Source organism: Stegodyphus dumicola, chromosome 4, assembly GCF_044657685.1.
Source record: "Stegodyphus dumicola isolate Sdum_Otavi_A_Nest chromosome 4, ASM4465768v1".
Classification (NCBI taxonomy): domain Eukaryota; kingdom Metazoa; phylum Arthropoda; class Arachnida; order Araneae; family Eresidae; genus Stegodyphus; species Stegodyphus dumicola.
In genome coordinates, this window is record NC_140771.1 from 206,722,226 (window position 1) to 206,744,717 (window position 22,492).

The window sequence follows — 22,492 nt, forward strand, 5'->3', positions numbered from 1 at the left end:
TTATTAAGCACTTCATGATGTAAAGCCATATTAAATTCCCATTGTATCCATAGACAAATGTTCTACAATTCATGTATTCAAATTTTATATTCTGTTGACATAATCCATTAATTAACACAGGGTCATACTTCTTTAACTCTTTGATTAAATTCAACGAATTCCCATTATTTCGCTTTGTTTATTTATTTTTGGAGTCTTCTTTAATTAAAAATTATTTTATGATATGAATAAAAACACACATACAGATCTTTTGAGTTTTTAACACAGAAAACGAATGTACTTATGGAATTCCCTCCATGATTTTTTACTCGATAATTCAAAAATCAGTATATGAAATTTAATGAAATCAAACTCTAAAAATGTCTTTAGAGATACCTTGTCAGGGAATACAAAATACAATTGTATCAAATCGTATTGAATCAAAATTGTAAGAAAAACGATATTACTCTTGATGAGCGTTTTTTCATTGAAATTGAATAATAACACTTGAAAAAGTTTTATCTGAGATGAAATAAGATAAATATTGTCAAAGTAAAATTTTAAGATGTGTATTATTTTTTCTCCCTGTTTGATTTTTATGTATTCCATTTATCTATAGTTTATTATTTCACTTGCAACTTGAATACAAGTGAATTATTTACCATGTTTTTAAGTTAATAATGTATTACTGTAATTAATAACTATTCATTCTTTTTTTGTTCTAGATTTATGAGTTGAAGATAATTTTAATTTTTAATGGCATATGATAAAACTTTAAATTTTCTCCTTCTCCTAGTAGTTTAATTCATTTTTTAAAAAATATTTCGGGTGATAAAGGTCATCCATTGGAACTTTGGCTTTTAACATATTATATGAATTTATCTTCTCACATGAAAAATAAAACATAAACAGCAGGCATTAACAAGGAACTGCAGAGATGTAATGATGTCTTGATGTTACGGTTTCCTTGCTTGTATTATTGTAGAATCTTGACCTTACAATCCAACAAAAGCTTCACATGTCATCAATGCTTGTGTTGTGCTTGGCAACTTGTGTATCGAGAGAAGAATACCATACGAATTTAATGAAAACTGTAATGAAAATAATGATAATGATCATAAAAATTATCTGCAGCAACCCTTAGTTCTTCCCTATTAATAACAATTTTAATATTAACAAAGTTTAATATTCTGACAGTCACAGTTGCTCAATACAGTAGAACAACTTTTGATACAGATACATGCTGCTTTTAATATAATAATAATAAAACTAATTTAATTTGTATAATAAGCCGTTTTGAACAATAATAAATAATACTTAGCTGGACAAGCAACTATGATAACAAAAACCAATCGTTAATAATATCAGTCTTTTTGGTATCTATCTTAACAATAGAATAAACATTATATTGTTTTTTGTTGCTATGAGTTACCAGACTGGCAGCGTTGAGTTGTAGTAGGCAGGTCGTCACAGTACTCCCCCTCCAGTGCTAACGGTACCTTACAAATACTTTGGGTTGATGAGAACTCGACAACCCGAGCGTGTTCTTGTCGTGAAATATGTTGACTCGCCGGAATGCGGTACAACGCTTGAAATCACAAGTGAAATGTCTTACTTGCATCTCATCGCAGTGGATAACTTATTGTTGCTCAGAATTTTGACATGTGAACTACATATTCGTGCAACATTGCAGGTTGCTATTCGTAATCACATCCGGGTCACCAATTATGGTAGTACATTTTTTGAGACAGATAATTACATGCTACTTTTAATATAATAATAATAATTTAATTTGTATAATAATCCGTTTCAAACAATAATAAATAAAGCGTAGCTGGACAAGCAACTATGATAACAAAAAAATATCATTAATAATTTCAATTTTTTTTGGGTATCTATCTTAACAACAGAATAAACATTATTTATCGTTGCTATGAGTTACCAGACTGGCAGCGTTGAGTTGTAGTAGGTAGATCGCCCCACTCAACATTGAGCAATCTAGTAGTCTGAAGCGTATTTTCAAACCCTAGCCCACTTTTCGAATTTTTGACCTCCCGGAAATATCGACTTGTTTCACCTAGAGCTACTAGCTTTATAGTAGCCTTAGGGTAGGGTTTGGAAATACGCTAGCCTGAAGTATGCTTCGATATCTTTCTTTCTCCTCTCCTTTTCAGAAAATAAGCATTTTTGGGCTTCACAATTTATATCTCAGTTGTGTGGCGACTATTAAGATTAACGACACTGAACTTGCCACCCTCCTTTTTTTTCGCCGCCACTAGTGCGGACCTCACTTTCTTTTTTCCGCCTCCCACACTTCCTTCCACCCTACTCTTTCTCCTCCCACCCGATCCTTATCAGAAGTCGAGTAAAAAGATGTTTCTACATCTTGACACTCGAGAATAAAATACGATCTGTGTGTGTGTGAAATACTGAAATTATATTACCTGTAAATTACTTAATAAAATTATCCACATTTGTGTTTAAAACACTGAATCTATTTTAAATATTATTATTTATTATCTTATTACTGATCAAATATTGTGACTGCGTTCGTTGACCCAGTTTTTTTGTGTCGCCAGTGGATTTTATTACCTGATCTAGGTCCTTTTTGCGTATAATACAAGAACCAAGAAGTAGAAGCGTGTACAAACTTTAAAAATATTGGCAACTAGTTACAAAAAAGTGAACTTGTTTTTAAAACGGAGGTATTATCGGTAAAATTTTTCTTTTAATTTCGAAGTTATTTGATTGCCAGACATCATTTTCGCATAAATAAACTGATAGACAAAGACAGACAGATGTCTTGTTTTGCACTCGCTAAGTCTTTCTGCACCGATGGGCGAAAAATCAAGCATAGGTGCGAAGGAAAGGTATATAGAAAGAGGGACAATTTCGTATTTGAGAAGAGTAAAAAGGAACTTCGTACATTTTGTACGAGTTCGAAAAGCCAGGAAGAAAAGACGGCACAAAATCAAATTTAAAATAAATGGTTCCAAAACATAAATAAACTGCAGATGCATTTAATTTAATAATAATGACGGTTAAAATACGTCGAAGATAATTTTACATGCATTTACCTGTATTAAAGAAAATTAATGTACCAACAACTTTAAAAAATATTGAAAAATTAAAAGAAATGAATCGTCGGCTCATGATTGAATGTAAGACCATGAAAGAATTGAAGCAAAAAACTGCTGCAGATTTCGGCTTTGGTTACAAATTGACTTTCGCAATTTTTTAAACTGATTGATTATAAATTGGGAATGTCCTTGGATAACTTTTCTGAGACTGCGGTAATAATTTTCTATTCGAGGATCTGGCAACATCTTACATTTTTTCCTTAATTTGTGGGAATGAGAGAATTATTAATGGCAACGCATGTTTGTTAATACTGTGTGTTAAAGAAAGTATTAAGGGTTTATGAAAATTTTACAATATCTGAAAACATCGTCTTGGTAAGTTCTCCAATTTCTGTAATTACGCAAGAACTATCGCTGTGTAACTATTTTTTAATTAAATAGCATTGTTTTGAACTAGTTTTTAATTTATGTCTCTCTCTGTAGGTAATATAACATCTGCTAGCATAATGGTAAGTTCTAATTGTGTATAACTTTCGTGTTTTTGCGTATTTCAATTAATATTGTACATACTAAAAGGAATTTGTAAAATCCAAAAGAAATGCGTTTTATTTTTTGTAACTGTAATTTATTAACACTTTTAATAGTTAAGTAATAATTAGCAGTAACTTCGATTTATTTTTACAATAGCCTCGACAAATAATGGAAATCAAGGAGTTCCTTCTCACTGCCCGAAGGAAAGATGCAAAATGTAAGTTCACAAAGAATTAAAATTTTCATTTGCTTCTCTTTCTTGCTATTCTTGTCTCTTTCCCATAATATTTTAAAGCTTCTTTTAAATTATGTTTTTAATTAGTCAGATTATGTAATGAGTTCTCTAATAATGTTATAAGTTTTAATTTATGATGCTCATTGTTTGTTATATTTGAACGTTTAAGTTTAAACGAAGTAATTATCGTATAATAGTTATATCTTTGGCTTTGATATTATGTAGAATAATATTTGTTAAGGTAAACATAATTTTAAGAGAAAACAACGCTACTTTATATTAAAGTTTTTTTTTTTACTAAATCGTACAGTTCATGCAGCGTTAGGTTAAGAGTATCTCCTCCCCTCCAAAAAGTGAAAAGATAATGTAAGGTGCAGGATCATAAGGATATACATCAAATGGCTGCGGACAATAATTAATGCAACTGACTGTTACAGAATTATGTTAGTTCTGATATTAAATACTATTTAATTTTAAATGTGATAGTAGTAGTAATAAAAGTTTTCAAAATGCTTTAGTCGAAGAATGGTACTTTTCTGTTAAGAAGACTGGATTTAAAAATGTTATATATATATATATATATATGTGTGTGTGTGCATGTGTGTATATATATATATATGTGCACACACACACACACACACATATATATATATATATATATATATAGCACACACATAAGTACAGTTAGTCAATAAAGTCTATGTACATCAAGAAAAGTAATATCAAATCCAAATTTTAAGGTGCGAAAAGGGTAGTTTGTTAAAGTTTTATTTTTTAAATATTTAGTTTCAATAAGGGACTTAGAAATTATTTAACTGTAATATTTTCATATCTAATAATTTATGCACACTAATTTTTAAAAGATAAGTGGCCAGAAATCAAAGCCAATAAAGTTGTGTACAACGGGAAGGAGGCGCGGGATTTCTTATCTAACTTTTAAACTTCAAACTTGAGAATGCAAAGAAGGTTACACTTTCAAGGTCATTGGCTTCTGAAGCAAATTTCACGTTGACTGAAAGTTGCTATTTCTATTTTCTTTGACGAAAATGACAACCAATAAAGAAATTCCTTTAGTTACGAGACAACTAATTATCAAATTGAGAGATGAAGGTAAAACTCTTCGTTATATTGGTAAAACCATTGGAAAAACATTTTCTAGTGTGTAAAGAGTTATTCAAAACTATCTTGACACTGGTAGTCTTGCTGTAAAACCAAAATGTGGGAGACCGAAAAAGCTAACACAGAGAGGAGAAAGAAAAATTCTTTTACGAATTTAACAAAATCCTAAACTTTTCTGCTGCAAGCATTGCAAAAGACTTTTTTTTAACTAGCAACAAGGAAATTTCTCCTGAAACTATACGAAAAGTGCTGCGAAAGTCCGATTATCATGGACGCAAACCTAGGTCTAAGCCATACATTTCCGAGACAAATAGAAAGAAAATAATTGCTTTTGCCAAAACATATTTAAACTTTTCGCAGGACTTCTGGAACAATGTAATTTAGTTAGATGAAAGTAAATTTACAATATTTAAAGTTAATGGCCATACTATTGTATGGAGAAAACCAGGAACAGAACTGAATCTGAGAAATTTAAATCCAACTGTCAAACATGGAGTTGGCGGTCTGATGGTATATGGGTGTATGTCGTCAAAAGGAGTTGGAAATTTTCACATTATTGATAAAGTCATGGATAAATATGTTTATCTGGATATTCTGAAGAAAAATCTACGAGACAGTGCCAGAAATTTAAACCTTTCTAATAGCTTTATTTTCCAACAAGACAACGACCCGAAATGTACAGCTAAAATTGTGAAGGAATATCTTCTCTATCACACTCCAAGACAATTGTGTACTCCTCCACAGTCACCAGACCTCAATCCAATCGAACATTTGTGGGCAAAATTGGAGAAACGAATTCGAAAACACAATATTACATCGCGAAATAAGCTAATTAGTAAATTGCAGGAAAAATGGACAAAATTTACGTCGGATGACACTGAAAAACTAGTTCAGTCAATGCCCAGACGTCTGCAAGCTGTTTTGAAGAATAAAAAGAATAAAGGATATCCTACAAAGTATTGAAGTAATGTAAAAAACTTATGTTTTGCTTTTTTTTTTTTTTTTTTTTTGAAAGTGTACGCAGACTTATTGAAGGGAATTTCTGAGTTTTTTTAACGAAATATATTTTTAAAAAATTGTAAAAAGTATTACACTGATATTATTTACTTTTTATTTTAGCTAATAGAAGAAAAAAATGCAATGATTAAAATACATTTTTCTATGCTTTGTTTTTTTAATTTAAAATTTAGTCTGTATGCAGACTTTTGTGACTAACTGTATGTACATATAAGCAGACATGCATACATATATACATTTCTGAATCTGGGACCAATAATGAAAAAATACTGACTTTTGCATGTGTGATTACAAAAAATGTAATTTTCATCAGCTTTTGAAAGAAAGTTAATCACTTCGTTATTCCAGAGGCTTAATAGGTTAATCTTCGAATTATGGTAACTGCGATTTTTTGGAGAAAATTTGGTTACCAACCTTGCTACAGCAACGTGCTAGTTTTCTTTTTGGATGCCATTTTGTTGCTACAGAAAATTTGTGGAACATTAATCTGCAAGTTTAAAATTCATTTGACCCTTAATTTTGTTGAATTTATGATACAGGATGTGTAAACATTCTTTTCAATTTGTTGTTTTACAAAGTTGCTAGTGCGCCCTAATTTTAAAAATTGTTTTGTCCTTCATGCCATTCACTTGGCGAAATTTTGTACTGTTTCCAGTTAATAATAGCCTGTTGTGGAAAGAATGCCTTTTCACAAAGCGTTTTATGTTAATTTCTGTTAGCATATGAAAATAAGTATGTTTATGTTGAAATTAGTAATAGTAAATGAAAATAGTACCAGCTTGAGGTAATTTTTCTTATTTAAGATATTAATTAATGAATGTATAAAAATTGAAGCAGTGATTATTTTTCTTTTTCACAGCTGTTAAAATTAAGAAGAACAGAGAAAATGTGAAATTTAAAGTCCGCTGCAGTCGATTCCTTTACACATTTGTTATTACAGACAGAGAAAAGGCAGAAAAATTGAAGCAGTCATTACCACCTGGTATGCAAACCATATAGAACCTTGTTTATCCCTTTGACGTGTGGTGGTTGCATCTTGAAACCATCAATTTTCAAATTTTTTTTCTCCTCTTTCCGAAATCTTTGAGTGAAAATCAATTGATTACTGATCTTTTTACCTCTAAATAACACAAAATGACTGCAGAATTGTACATGCTTTAAGTCTTAGTATTTCAAATTGGATGCCTTTTAAAATTCGTTTTCAATGAGACAAAATAACTTCCTTTTATTAATGTAAACAACTTTAAATTTCAAAAGTAATTTATCACACGTCATGATTTCTATCATGAACAATAAAAAATTGCAGTAATTAAACTGTATATATATATAAAATCTGTATTTATGGCATTTGCTTTGTGGTTTCAGGGCACGACCACTGCATTAGAGCATCGTGTCACAATCCTCTAGAGGGTCGGTGGTCGCGCCTTGAAACCACTGCTTTTCACAATGGCGTTTGCTTGCTTTTTCAATGTTTATTTTTACTTGGATATAGATAAGGGGCTTTAAAGCCACAGTTATTTTATTTCTAAACGATACATGCACCTTCTCAGTTAAAAGGTCTTTCTTTTCCAGAGATTTTTCTCAGAGCTCAACACACTTGTTTCCCAAGCTAGTATTGTGATTGATTTTATAAATTATGTGATGTGGTTTAAATTTAATATAAATATATTTTGCTATAATTAAAAATAGAAATCTCATGAAAGTTTTATTTAAAATATTTTGGGACAAAATATGCATAAAATAAATATGAATGGGGAAACAAATGATCCATACCAAAGCTAAAAAGACCAAGCCTTCCCCCATTAACATAAAAAAAGCACAAATTTCATGTGCCAGATAAAAAGAAACTAAATAACGCTGGACGTATACCAGGGAAATTTAGAAGATCCAGGCAGAGTGTTTTGTAGCACAAAGAAACATAATAGAACAAGATACATATGCGAAATGTACAATGTAGGTCTATGCATGTACTAAAAAGACAAAATGCGCTTTGAGCAGTGTCACAAAAAATGTGTTGAAATTTAAAAAAAACGAGTTTTTTTATCTATTTATCCAAACGTCCGTATTATGTAGGTACTTACATTTTCACTGCTGTAGAAAAATGACATAAATGTTTATTTTAAAATTTTTTCTGACTGTTTACTTTGTAAAATAATGTAAAAAATTTACATATAATGCAATTCTCACATACATTTTTTTTTAAATTCGTAAATTGTCATTTATTGGAAACACGCACTGAAAGAGGTAAGTTTTTTTCTCTACTACCTCAGTAAGTTGCAAAGTCCTAGACACGCACTGGTTTCACAGTGCGACCACCACGCACAGAACAATGGGCAAGAGTAGATTTTTTTTTTCATATATTACATGTGTCTAGGATCATAATATTCAATTTCTAGAGTTTTTAGTTAAAAAAAATTATGAAATATTGCGCATGTCAAAGGGTTTTTACATTTGTAACTGAAGGAACTTAAAAAAAAAAATTTTTATCTTAAATGTTAAAATTTTTATCATAGCTGAGTGATCAAGCTACTCAAATACTTATGTTTTAAAATTTTTGTACTTAGTCTTGCACAGCTAAACCTCCTGAGATGATGCTTAATCATCTAGTCTTCTGTGGAAAAATTTTGGTAATCTTTTAGAGTTGGCTATAATACTGTCATTAATTGCTGAACTATTAAAATAATAGAAATGTTATGTGTTGAAACATTTGGTTTGTATAGGTTTTGCAGTAACCTGTAAAAATATATTTTATGTACTCATGGGAACTTGTGATTTGGATATAACCAGATTTTCTGAAATCTGGATTAAATTGTGTGTACTGTGTCATCTGAAAGACTGTCCATCAACATGGACAGTAGGTAATGACAGTAGATGAAGATTAATATCAGTATTAGGAACTTTGAAAAGAAGGAATGGATTAGGATTCATTAGAAAAGGAACTTAAATGTACTTTGAAAGAGTGTTTTATGCAAGAAAGCTACTTTAAAAGAACACATGTACATCAGATGATTAATTACATGACACTTATGTCTGGTAAATAAACTACTTCCCTTGATTTGGAAATGTTATTTAGATGGGGAAAAGTTTGTTGGACCAAAATGTCAAACTTATCAAATAGAAAGCCAGTCTTACATGGGAAAAGTAGGGCAAAAAAGAAGATGGGGGGGAAACGATTTGTAAACTTGTGGTGTGAATTCGGAAAAGAAATACCCACTATTAATTAAAACTTTTAAATTTCAGCCATGGTCCTTTTTAAAATATATTTAATTGTATGGTTGATATGACAGACTAGACTTGATATTAGCCTGGATGCTGTGCAGAATTTTAAATATTTTTTTTTCTATTAAAAAATACATGCAATACTTTGGCTTTTAAAATACCTTTTAAGGATCCTGTTGGTAGAAATTTTAATTGTAATCTATTGAATAGCTGGAAAGCTTCTCAAAGATCTTCATTTTCCACTAATTGCTGCTACTAGTAGTTCCTTGTCTTCAACACTTGTTATTGTTAATTAGCATTTTTCTGGGTCTAATCTAGAAGGTTAAAGTGAAATAAAGTCAAAAATCATTGTAAATGGAAGTATCTTGCTCTTCAGACCAAATTTATACTTAGTGAAGAAAGTTACAAATGTAGCATTTTCCAGAATTCAACTCCGCTCACCCTAAAAAAAGCAAGCTAAATGTAAATTAATATTTAATACCTTGAAAAATTATACATTTTGCTTTGCTAATGAAAATTGTTTAAAAATATGTATATGTGCCTGTGTATATTATGTATCTATCGCATTAATAGTCAATGTTGTCTGATTTTAACTCCACAGTTTTCAGAATTTTTTAAGTGGGGTTGCATTCATCCTTGTTCTGTACTGAAGGTTTTGTTAAACTGCAAATTTCAGTATGATTTTTTTCAAATAGAAAGTACATGCTACTGTGGTTAAAAACACTTTCCACATATGTCCTTTTTGTTTCAAAGATGTTGGCACATATTTTTGTGGCCTAAAATTGTCACCTTTTCTGGGGGGGGATTCCTTTGTTTCCTTGTAATAACTGAAGTTTCTGGTTTAGCAAAATGCAGTTTTTCTCTGAACTGCCACTAAATTATCAGTTATGTTTTGGTATTTTTTGTGATTTGTTCTAATTTTTGTTAAAAATATTCTGATGTATTTGGAATAAGGTTTAAACAAATGCATGTTTTTGTTTTAAATAAAATCATTCTTTTGGCAATATCTGCTAATTTTGATTTTTCATTTTTGGTAATGTGTTTCCTTTCATTGACTTTTTTTGGGCTTGAGCTTGCTTTGGAGCAGATTTTTATGTGGAATAATAATTTGATTTGTAAATACAGTCAAAAGTCGTTAATCCGGACTCGTCGGGACTTCGGCGATTCCGGATTATCGATTTTTCTGGATTATAGATCATCAGTTTAAATCTGGTAAGATGGCATGCAGAAATTACAAAATTAAAAATATGAAACCGTAATTTATGAAATAAAGAACAATTATGATCTAAAGGGTATCAAAATTTACAAAAAGAAAAGCTTAATATTTATTTGTTTACTTTATTAAACATTTCCTTCAATGTAAGTTGCTTCGTTTCATGTGATAATACTTTCTCTTTAATTGTATTAAACAGACATAATTTCTTGTTTAGTTACAAAGTTCGCTGTTCAAGTCCTATAATTGCTGTGTTGAGAATACAGACTAATTTGTCAATCGAAATGTTTTCGTTTTCAATAACCTCTGGGTCACTTTCTTCACTATCCGAAGGGAATTATAACCAGGAGGAACTTGATTTAAATCATATCAAAGACGGAGATGAAATACTACACTTAGTACCAAATTATAAACCAAATAAAAGAAAAACATCTGCTCTGAAGATAAGGATAGTGCTGACAAATCAACTTCCAGTCCACAGCCTGAAATTGATAAACAGATTTCGGATTTCAAAACATACTTTCGCTTTGTAGATACAAATTACATATTAGTAAATATATATCCGAAATTCTATTTGACATAATCTTTCTAATCTATCATAATCTAATAATGACGTTTCTGCCCCCCCCTTCTGCGGCAGAGCAGGGTGAAATTGATAAACAGATTTCGGATTTCAAAACATACTTTCGCTTTGTAGTAAATATATATCGGAAATTCTATTTGACATAATCGAAAGTTCAAGCTTACTTTTATAAAATTGCTCTAACAGTCTGCAAAAAATAATAAGCCGGATCCAATTCGAAGATTAAGGAACAACGCAATCTGCAACATTAACTGAATTAGATAACTTTAGCTTAGCGTATAACTCCGTTACACATTAAACGCGCATGCGCACAAACATATTCGCAGCTGTAAGGGTCTTATGCACTCTCCTAAACGCCTGTGCGCATGCGTGAACGCGACGCATGCGCAGAAAGTTTGTAGCTTTGAGGTCCGGATTATAGATCATTCCAGATTATGGGTGTCCGAATTAACGACTTTTGACTGTATTGATGTTCTAGAAATTTCCTTTAAAATTTTTCAGAACTAAAATTGGGGGGGGGAGAAGCAGTAAATCATGTGAAATTGTGGATTGTTTGCTATGATTCTTACATGATCATTTCTCTTCTTTTTCTTTTATTACAATCTGTTTAAATTTTTGTTTTGTTCTTTTTCCTCTTGTTATATTTTTCTTCTAAGCATGCTAGTCATCAAGGATTAAAAAAAAAAAAATATTCTTGCAGTTGTTCTTTTCAGCAAAGATATATTTTCTAATCCTATTAGGCTTTGAGAGTAGAAAATGGCAGTCATTTTAAGACACTTCTCTCTTTAAATGGTTGTCGTCAAACATAAAAATTAATTATTCTTGTGCTATTGAAGGTATAGCTTAGAGATTTTTCCAATATTAAGGTTGCAATTAAAATTTAAGCAATTTAAGAAAATGTTGCAATTAAAATTTAAGCCAGTAAAAGAAATGACCCTTTTTTGGTAGTATCTTTTTAATTGATTTTTAGATGTTGTAAGTAGTAAGAAAATGCTTCCTATTTTAAAACCGTTCAGTTATAGCTGAAATCCATTTTTTTGTCTACTCTGCTTGATAATAATAATCTTGATTATAATATTGTGATTCTTCATATTACTCTCTATACTCATGATTTTATCTTTTTTTTCCTTATTATTTTAAACCTAACAGAAAGAAATGTTGACTTAGATTTGCATAAAATTAATTTTAAAGGAAATTAGGAGGATTAAATTTTAAAGGAAAGCATTAGCTTAAAAAAATTTGTAACAGATTTATCTGGGCTATGGATGCACACAGTAAATCTGAAATTTGGCATAGTCCAGTTTCAGATTCTCAAAGTGTTAAACTTTGTGAATTTTTAAGTATGAACAATCTGTTCATTATCATTGAAGAACTGTGGTCCTACTTTCTATAGTACTCAAGGTTCAAGCTATATTGGCATTACGATTGTGGGTGCTGATCTTCTTGGGAATATTTTGCATCGGTGCCAACCAGATTATAAATCTCTTTCTGATCATTGAACGATTGAGTTTGAACTATATGTATAGCTTCTAATAACACTCTGACAGAAAAACAGCAAGATTGTCTTCAGTGTTAAAGCTAACTGGAGTATTTTTTACTGTACATGAAAGTATTCGATTGATGAGTTTAGAAGTTTATTGAGTGCTTAAACTCTTGACTAAAAAATTTTGTCTTGATTCTCTATAATGCATCCAAGGCTTCCATGCCTGTAAAAAAGCTGCGTTCATAAGGTAACTTGATGAACTACTGAAATCAAATAAAATAGAAAGCAGGTTAATGCTGCTAGACTTAGGTTTCAACGAAATCGTAACCCTACTCTCAGAGAGAGTAGGTTACGTTGTCGTACTCTGCATAAACAAAAATATCTTCACTTAAGACATAGTTACAGCTTAAAGGCTCCAGGTTAAAGGTAAAAAATATATACGAATGGTATAAAGCAAAATTTTATTAAAAGAATTGAAGTCAGTGGAATTTGAATTTGTCTCCCATCAGGTAATTGTACAAAGTCGTTAGAAGAAACAATTAATGAGGTTCTTAACAGAAACTTTCTAATGGACCCTTTTAGCATGGATAATTAGTTTCATAGAATGATTAGGGCTGAAGCTTCAATAAATTATGTTGCTAATTCAGATCCTCCATTCACTATGTCAAATTAATAGTGTTATAGAAAACCTTAAATGCAATAAATCTCCTGATCGTGATTCTATTTCAGACGAAGTTTTGAAACAAGTTCCTAGAATGTTTCCATATTTATTCTTCAAAATCTTCAGTACTTGTCTGAAGCTTTATTCATTTCCTCGTTGCTGAAAAAGAGCGAGTGTCCTTTTAATCCCTAAGAATAGTGGTCCTCACATCCCACATTTAAATAACTTGAGATGGTATAGTCTTCCCAGTTTAGGAAAATGCCTAGAAAAGCTGTTTGTTAATAGAATTTCCTGGTTCTTGCATAATAAAAAACTTAAAACAAAGCACAGTTTGGTTTTACCCCTCATAAGAGTTATGAAGATGCTTTTTTGTACTTAAAAGATAGTGGATGAAGGTAAGAAGAGAAATTTACACACAGTTTTAGTGTTCCTTGATAGGAAAAGTGCTTTTGACCATGCGAGGTGGCCTGGGATACTTTTTTTTTTTTTAAAGGAAAGCTGGTATTCCATGTAATATTTTCCTCATTATTAAAGATTTTCTGCATGACATCTGCATTGCTCTCCCTTAGCCATGTTTCTTCCTGCACTTTGCGAAGAGGTTGCTGCCCCCAAAGCTCGGTTTCTAAACCTTTACTCTGGAATTTAATTATGAATGATCTACTCAGTAGACTCTCACATTGTCCAAGTTATAAAACAGTTGCTTTTTCTGATGATCTACTTATTTGTTTTCAAGAGAAGTGCCTGAATACTCTCTTTAATACAGCTCAGAACACTCTTAATATTATTTCCAATTGGTCCAAAGAACAGAAATTAGAATTCAATCCTAATAAATCTAAAATTATGATAATGAAAAGAAAGCATGTCAGCTATACAAACCAGCAATTGTACTTGGATAATATCTTACTCGAAACGAAGAATGAAATTAAATATTTAGGCATTATTCTTAAAGTTTTTTTGGAAAAATCATATTATGTATTTATCCAATAAGTGTAAAAATATATTTAGAGGACTTAATCATATCTCTTGCAATACATTTTGGTTTAAAATGTAAATCATATCTCTTGCAATACATTTTGGTTTAAAATGTAATGTTATTTATATGATTTATAAGTAGAGTTATATAGTCTCCTTTATTTGCTATGCTTCTAGAGTGTGTGGAACGACTTTAGAAAAGGCGATTAATTCCCATATATTTTGCAGAATTCAAAGAAGACTAAGAGTTGTACGGGGCTATGGAACAATTAGCTATGAAGCCTGTTTCGCAATTTCAGAGTTTCCTGTGATTGATCTTCATGTTTTAAATGACCAAAAAGTTTAAAGATACTGTCAGCAAATTTGTGTTCGATACCAAGATGTTGTTTGAAACCAGATCTCCTCCAAGGTGTTGTTTGATTATCCTCATCCTGCCGATCGTTTGCCAGTTCAAAACTTATCATTTATGACAATTCCATTGATGATAATTTCCCTGTTGTGTGTTATACAGATGGCAATAAAATTAATAAACAAGTTGGATTAGCTTATGTAGTTTTTCATCATGTTTCTGAACTTGAATACAAACTCTGTAGAATTGCCAATGAATGCAGTGTTTTCTAAGCCGAATTACTGTGCATTAATGAGTCAATTAAGTGGATATCTAGCACCTGCTCGTCAAGTGCTAAATTTCTTATTCACACTGATTCTCTTTCATCCTTATATTCTCTCAGGAATATCTTCTCATGTTATAAATTGTCACTTCTCATGCCCTTCTTAAGGACCTTAATAATAAAGGTGTTTATGTCATCTTTTCTCATGTACGTGGTCACACTGGCAATGTAGGAAAAGAAAGGGTTTATAGGTTGGGGCAAAACAAGCTCCAAATCTTCAAAGTAAATACTCCAATGATGCTGTCTAATGCCTTCTTGACTAAATTATTTTTTCTTACCATTCCTCACAGACTGAATAATAAACATTTTTTCTACAATTTTGAAATTACTAAATTTAACTGGACATGGTAGTTTCAATTCATATCTGAAGAGATTTAGATTATCTAGTATAGGCTTGTGTTTGTGCAGCTTTGGAGGAGTGCAATATGTCGAACATTTGTTGTTCTATTGTTCAAAGCTCATGGAAGGATGAAAAGAACTCATTTTTAGGTTAAATCGTATTTCCTCCCCTTTTTCACATATTTGTCCAAGATAAATTGGCTTTCTCTTTCTTTTATAAATTTATTTATTACCATCTGTGAATTTGTAAGTTTATTTTATTTTGTGGTGGTGTATTTGTTTTTTACTTATTTCTGTAAGCCTTGTGTGATTCTATGTGGTGCATAAGGAATTTAAAATTTTCAATTAAAGTTAAACAAAGCTCATCCAGAAATTAAGTACCAGTTTTGTATTAAAAAAGATTAGCAGTTTGTTTTCATTTGTATTTTATTACAGAAAAATCAACACACCTTTAACACGTTGATGCCGGCGTGACCCACCGTGGGTCATGCTTGATTGTTACGAGGGGCAGCATGGCTCACCGAAGTCACACTTGTATATAAAAGAATACATAGTACAAAATTTTATTTTAATTATTCAACAGTATACATTAACATTTTAACATTAATCAAATATTTAATACAAAACAGATAACTTAAAATAGTGGGTATTACCATGCAAGAATTGAACAGTATAATTTGGTGCTGTTCCGCCCCATGAAACGGACAGCTAATTCAAGCGCTGCCGCATGAAAAGAACAATGAATATCTGCGCCACCGTCAACATGTTAAACTACTTTTCAGCATATTCACCATCCGGAATAAGGCATATGCCATATCTTGGCAGTAATTGTTGATGACAGAGGATGAGAGTCCTTGTCGTGTACCAGAGGCAAACGGGTGTGTGTGCTCCTCATCCTCCACTATGCACCAATGTTTATTGATGAATTTAGGTAAGTTACATGGCAATACAAGTGCTAAATGGTGATAAAATGGTTACTTTTTTGGAGACAGGATGCAAGATATATATTGTGATGTCAGAATTTAAAACAGCATGAAATAAAAAATGCAAGTAAAATGCCCATAAAATGTAAATTATTGAACAAAAATATAAAAACACTCCTTATATCTCTTTATGAGATGCACAAACAATTCTAAGCAACTGTGCACTGAAGACCAAAGCTTAAGCTGATATTAAATCCAGGATCTTGCAAATTTTGGTGATTGCTGCCTGATTTGTAAGCGTTTGTTTAGGTTGATTCGAGATGGTCATAGATGTAGAGATGCTAAGAGGACAATTGTACATGTAATGGTCGTGGCTGCCCTCTTGGCCATACGTAGATATCAGTATTGGTGATACCATACTTTTTGAAATCAGCCAGAAAAGGGTGATCAGCCTGGTGATAAAATGCATGAGCTGAGGGTTGGAAATATAGAGGATCAGTGGAAATGTTTGAAGGCGTGAGCGTGACTTCCTGTGTCACTGTTATTCCGTTCTTGCTGCCAGAGGATTAATGCTTCACAATGAAGAATGCGTTAAGGGGAGAGGAATGTGCTGAAATGTGGCACTACCTTGGATCAATGTCGTATGCCCCATCTTTGTGTAGATGGTTCAGCCGTTTCATTGCATTAGACTCCATATATGCTTTAACCCATACAGGTCGGCTGTCATTGTATATTTGTTCTTGAATGGCTTTTATGAGAGGAGAGTTGTGGCGGAGATTTAGAATGGCCAGAAGAGATGATTTTTGATGTCAGAGTAGATAACTATATATGGAATGTTTTCTTTTGTAGTTTGCTTGCCTTTAAGATGACTAGTGCCTCTGCCTGGAAGATGCTGTTGATGAATTATAAGTTTTCTTTCCAGATATTTGATCTTTATATTGAGCATAGGCACAGCCAACTCCTTCCGCGATGTTTGAGCCATCAGTGTAGAATAACTGAACATTCCCATGCTATGAGGTGGGAGGTCTTGTGCTATTGATACCGATACGTATTTCTTGCCCCTTGTAACCTGGGTGCGGTTTATTAAGCACTAATGGCAATAAACTTCCTTCGTATAATTCAGCTGCTTGCAACCTGAAGTTCTCCACGTCTACCTTAATCTCTACATAACTGGCAAAGTGCTGTCCAACAAGATATTCCTTGAGATGAGAAAACAAATGAAAGTTTGATGGAGCTAGGTGTAGATTGTGAGAAGGGTGAAAGAATTATTCCCAGTTAAAGGAATCAAGCAGCGTCATTGTTACATGCGCAGTATGTTGACGATAGTTTTCATGCTGCAAACACCATACCCGAAGTTGGTAGTCAATTCCTTTCGTCTGTGAATAAAATTCATCGATAGTTCCAAAACATAGTGCCACAGTTTCATGTAGTGCAAACAGTTCCACGTGACTTAGATCATGCAGTGTTTTGAAAATGTGTCAACAAATCAGAAATCGTGATTTGCCTATTTGAACAAATGTTTTCATCTATGCAGTGAACAATTCTTCAGTGATTAGCGGTAGGTATCCTCTGCGCTCTTTCTTGGATATTTTCCCATCCTTTGCTAAACATCCTAACCCATTTTCGCATCATACCTTCACTCATCACGTTCTCTTTATAAGTTTTACTCATCTGACTATAATTTAATGAGGTCGAACATTTCTCTCATTCAGAAACCTGGTAGCAGCTCTTATTTCACAGCTGGTGGACAAATCTATTGTTTCAAACACTATTAACAATCCCCCCCCCCAAATATAAGCAAACAAAATATCGAGGGTAATACCTTCTCGGGTTCAAAAATGTAACTATGCATATGTAATGTTTGCTATCAATGAGAGATGAGTGCAAACGGCACTTACTTTTTGGATTAGCTTGGTATACTAATCTTTTGTGTTTATTGTAATGTATAGTTTAATGGGGACTGGCAGTAGTATTTTAATGTTTGTTGTATTAATCTAAAATGTAACCATGTAAGAATAAAAAGTTATTTTTTTTTAAATAGTATTTTTTAATGGAAACCTCCTTATCTTGGCACTCCATTACTTCTGTGGTGATGACGTGAATGCTTAGGGGAGGAACATTAATCAAGGACTATGCCTTCGGTGTCAAAACTAGAGTTTTGGTTCCATCCTTGATGTCCTGTACATAAATTGTCTTCCTTTATTTTGGAAATAATGCATTTTTGTTTTCAGCAATTTAATATTAGATTGTGAAATGTAAATATTTTCCTTTCTCTGTTATTAATTATAAAGTTTTGCTGTTATGCATTTATAAATCTTAATGTGGGGTATAAGTTATTACAGATGCTATATTTATAAAATTCTTGCAGTAGCTTCATTGTTTCAGAAATATATTTTTGTTGTAGCAATTAAATATTAGATTGTGAAATGTAGATAATATTTTCCTTTCTCTGTTAAGATTTTATTAATTTTAAGGTTTTGCTTTTGTGCATTTAGAAAGCTTAATGTGGATTGTTAGTGGTTACAGATGGCACATTTATAAAATTCTTGCTAAGCACTCTGTCACCTCTGTGGTGATGTCGTGAATGCTTCGGGGAGGGACATTAATCAAGGAATATGCCTTCAGTGTCAAAACTAGTGTTTTGGTTGCATCCTCGAAGTCCTGTACATAGCTTATTTTAGGTCTTCCTGTATAGTGGGAAATTGCATAACAGTGTAGAATAAATTAGTAGCTTCTTTGTTTAAAAAGTAATGCATTTTTGTTTTAGCAATTTAATATTAGATTGTGAAATGTAGGTTATCATTTTCCTTTCTCTGGTAAGATTTTATTAATTTTAAGGTTTTGCTTTTGTGCATTTAGAAAGCTTAATGTGGGTTATTAGTTGTTACAGATACCACATTTATAAAATTCTTCCTAATATGAACCTCCTTACATTGGCACTCTGTCACCTCTGTGGTGATGACGTGAATGCTTGGGGGAGGGACATTAATTGAGGAATATGCCTTCGGTGTCAAAACTAGTGTTTTGGTTCCATCCTCAAAGTCCTGTACATAACTTACCCTCTTCCTTTGTGCTAGAAAATTGCATAACAGGAATAAATTAGCTATGGAATTAATTAGTAGCTTCATTGTTTCAGAAATGTTACATTTTTGTTTTAGCAATTTAATATTAAATTGTGAAATGTAGGTAATATTTTCCTTTCTCTGTTAAGATTTTATTAATTTTAATGTTTTGCTTTTGTGCATTTAGAAAGCTTAATGTGGGTTATTAGTTGTTACAGATGGCACATTTATAAAATTCTTCCTAAAATGAACCTCCTTACGTTGGCACTCTGTCACCTCTGTGGTGATGATGTGAATGCTTTGGGGAGGAAAATTAATCGAGGAATATGCCTTCGGTGTCAAAACTAGTGTTTTGGTTCCATCCTCAAAGTCCTGTATATAACTTACCGTCTTCCTTTGTGCTGGAAAATTTCATAACATGAATAAATTAGCTATGGAATTAATTAGTAGCTTCATTGTTTCAGAAATATTACATTTTTGTTTTAGCAATTTAATATTAAATTGTAAAATATAGGTAATATTTTTCTTTCTCTGTTAAGATTTTATTAATTTTAAGGTTTTGCATTTAGAAAGCTTAATGTGGATTGTTAGTGGTTACAGATGGCACATTTATAAAATTCTTCCTAATATGAACCTCCTTACGTTGGCACTCTGTCACCTCTGTGGTGATGATGTGAATGTTTCGAGGAGGGACATTAATCGAAAAATATTCCTTCGGTGTCAAAACTAGTGTTTTGGTTCCATCCTCAAAGTCCTGTATATAACTTACCATCTTCCTTTGTGCTAGAAAATAGCGTAACAGGAATAAATTAGCTGTGGAATTAATTAGTAGCTTCATTGTTTCAGAAATATTACATTTTTGTTGTAGCAATTAAGTATTAGATTGTGAAATGTAGATAATATTTTCCTTTCTCTGTTAAGATTTTATTAATTTTAAGATTTTCCTTTTGTGCATTTAGAGGGGTTTATTAGTTGTTGCAGATGGCCACATTTATAAAATTCTTGTTAATATGAACCTCCTTATGTTGGCACTCTGTCACCTCTGTGGTGATGACGTGAATGCTTTGGGGAGGGACATTAATTGAGGAATATGCCTTCGGTGTCAAAACTAGTGTTTTGGTTCCATCCTCAAAGTCCTGTACATAACTTATTGTCTTTGTGCGAGAAAATTGCGTAATAGGAATAAATTAGTAGCTTCATTGTTTTTTTGTTTTAGCAATTTAATATTAGATTGTGAAGTGTAGGTAATATTTTCCTTTCTCTGTTAAGATTTTATTAATTTTAAGGTTTTGCTGTTATGCCTTTAGAAAATGCAGTGTAGGTTATTATTTGTCACAGATGGCACATTAATAAAATAGAGTGAACCTCCTTATCTTAGCACTCTGTCACCTGTGGTAATGATGTGAATGCTTTTAAGGGAAGGGGCATTAATGCAGGTCTATGCCTTTAAATTCAAAACTAGAGTTTTGGTGCCATCCTTGATAAATGAACCAATCTGCACTGTACATAATTCATTGCCTTATGTTTTTGTTGGAAAATTATGTACGAGTGTAGAATAAATTAGTAGGCTCATTGTTTCATAAATAATGCAGGTTTGATTTAAGCTATGTATATATTTTCGTTTCTCTGTTAAAATTTTATTATTTTTGAAGTTTTTACTGTCACTTAAAAAGTACTTTTTCTTTTGCGAAAACTTTCGTAAGATTTTTGCTGTTAGGAGGCTTTTTATCTTGGGACTCTGTCACCTTTGTGGTGCTTAGGGGAGGGACATTAATGTAGGACTGTGTGTTCAGTGTTAAAACTAGTGTTTTGATTCCATCCTTGTTGTCTTGAACATAATTTGCCCATCGTGTATTTTAAAAAACTATATTCAGAATAAAACAAATAACTTTGAGGGCATCTGTCTACCTACCCTGTATGTGGTGAATGCAAGTGCCACAAATATGGATGAATTTTATGTAACTAATCCCAACAATTTAAAGTACAAGTAAATACTTCTTGTTTTTAAAATTTTGTGGTGTGCTTATTGAAGTACAGTATTCAGTGTACGCAGTTGTCACAACAGTATTCTAGATAGCGAGTGACAACACACGTAGGTAATGTTGTTTTTCCAGCCTGGTTTATAATGAATATTTTTTCAGTCATTTTTGTATTTAATTACAAGTTATGAAAATTTGTTTACCACTTTGTGTTTTAATTAAAAACTATTCTATATGCAGCATTGCAAAGAAACTTGTAAAATATATTATTATATGTAAAATATATATTGCAAAGAAACTTGTAAAAAATTTACTAATGCTACAATAGATTTTTTTCCTTCACTCTCATATTTATTCATAAATTTAAAGGTAATAACAAACAAAACTTGCATTTAATGAATGACATGAGTAGTTTTTTATGCAATGAAAAAATAAAATCTTTTATAGAGTTGTTTGGTTTAACTGTAATGGTTTTTTTTTAGGTATTAACTGTAGTAAAATTCCTCTAAGCCTTCACATCCTTGCACTCTGTCATCTTTGTGTGGTAATAATGTGAATGCTTTAAGATATTGATCAGGATTATTATTATTGATCATTAGGTGTCAAAATTGGGGTTTTGGGTTTCATCCTTCATAATTTGAACATACTTTCTTATTCTTGAATTTAAGATAATTATACATCAAAGATGAATAATATAAAATGAATGGATATCAAAATTAATGTCTGTTAATTTTTTTATCTGAGCATTTTTATACATAGTAAAATCTTGATTGAATTTTTTTGTTCCTTGTCTGTTTATTAAGCATGCCAAAAACAGTATTTATTTGCTAAGTATGTTAGATCACAAATGTGTTTATATATAGCTATATGGTGCTTTTTTAGTATTAAAAACAGATTCTTTGTATTGGAGACCTCCTCATCTAACACTCTGTCACTTCTGTGGCAACATTGAGGATGGCTTTAAGGGAGGGACATTCATTCAAGACTGTACCATCGGTACCAGAACTAAATGTCTTTTGATCCCATCTTTGATATATTTTGAAAAAGTTTTCTGAAAATGGTGAATATAAATAAACTTTCTAAATTTCATTGCTTTAAATTAACGAGTTTTATATTGCATTTTTCAAACTTTTAGTAAAATGAAGAATTGTTGAATCAGATTCAGCCTTTGTTGGGGTTAGCAGTTTAGTTGAACTAACATTGCAAACTGACTGTACTTAAATTTATCACATAATCGAATATTACCATTGCAAATTGATTTTACTGTATATAAGAATATAGTGAAATATTTTATGTATTAATTGCATTTATTTTATTTTTTGCAGGTCTTCAAGTGAAAGAATTGAAGTAAATCTTGTGTAAAATGTGTGTAATAAACTATTAAATAAAATTTTTGTTTGCTTTTGTAATAATCAATAATCAGACA

General features: G+C 31.6%; 1 protein-coding gene and 1 non-coding gene across 3 annotated transcripts; both read left to right on the top strand.

The window, feature by feature from the left end:
- Positions 1-3,301: 3,301 nt before the first annotated feature.
- Positions 3,302-22,435, top strand: RpL38 (ribosomal protein L38). 2 transcript variants are annotated; one of them, XM_085815922.1, is made up of 6 exons: positions 3,302-3,434; positions 3,543-3,568; positions 3,747-3,807; positions 6,821-6,943; positions 21,949-22,126; positions 22,392-22,435. In XM_085815922.1, exons 2-5 carry the CDS (start codon positions 3,566-3,568, stop codon positions 22,119-22,121), a joined length of 360 nt encoding a protein of 119 aa, XP_085672048.1. In that variant the 5' UTR covers positions 3,302-3,434; positions 3,543-3,565; the 3' UTR covers positions 22,122-22,126; positions 22,392-22,435. The 2 variants fall into 2 exon arrangements, with proteins under 2 accessions (XP_085672048.1, XP_085672049.1); XM_085815923.1 differs by lacking the exon at positions 21,949-22,126 and having other exon boundaries at positions 3,304-3,434.
- On the top strand, positions 20,103-20,233 carry LOC118202845 (small nucleolar RNA SNORA57). The gene has a single exon (XR_004760472.1). It is a non-coding gene; the product is annotated as a small nucleolar RNA SNORA57 (small nucleolar RNA).
- Positions 22,436-22,492: the final 57 nt, after the last annotated feature.

Excerpts from the sequence above, each read along its gene's own strand:
- RpL38 (XM_085815922.1), top strand. Across the intron at positions 3,808-6,820 it reads CCGAAGGAAAGATGCAAAAT|CTGTTAAAATTAAGAAGAAC; the intron begins GTAAGTTCACAA and ends TCTTTTTCACAG. Across the intron at positions 6,944-21,948 it reads GAAGCAGTCATTACCACCTG|TATTAAAAACAGATTCTTTG; the intron begins GTATGCAAACCA and ends GTGCTTTTTTAG.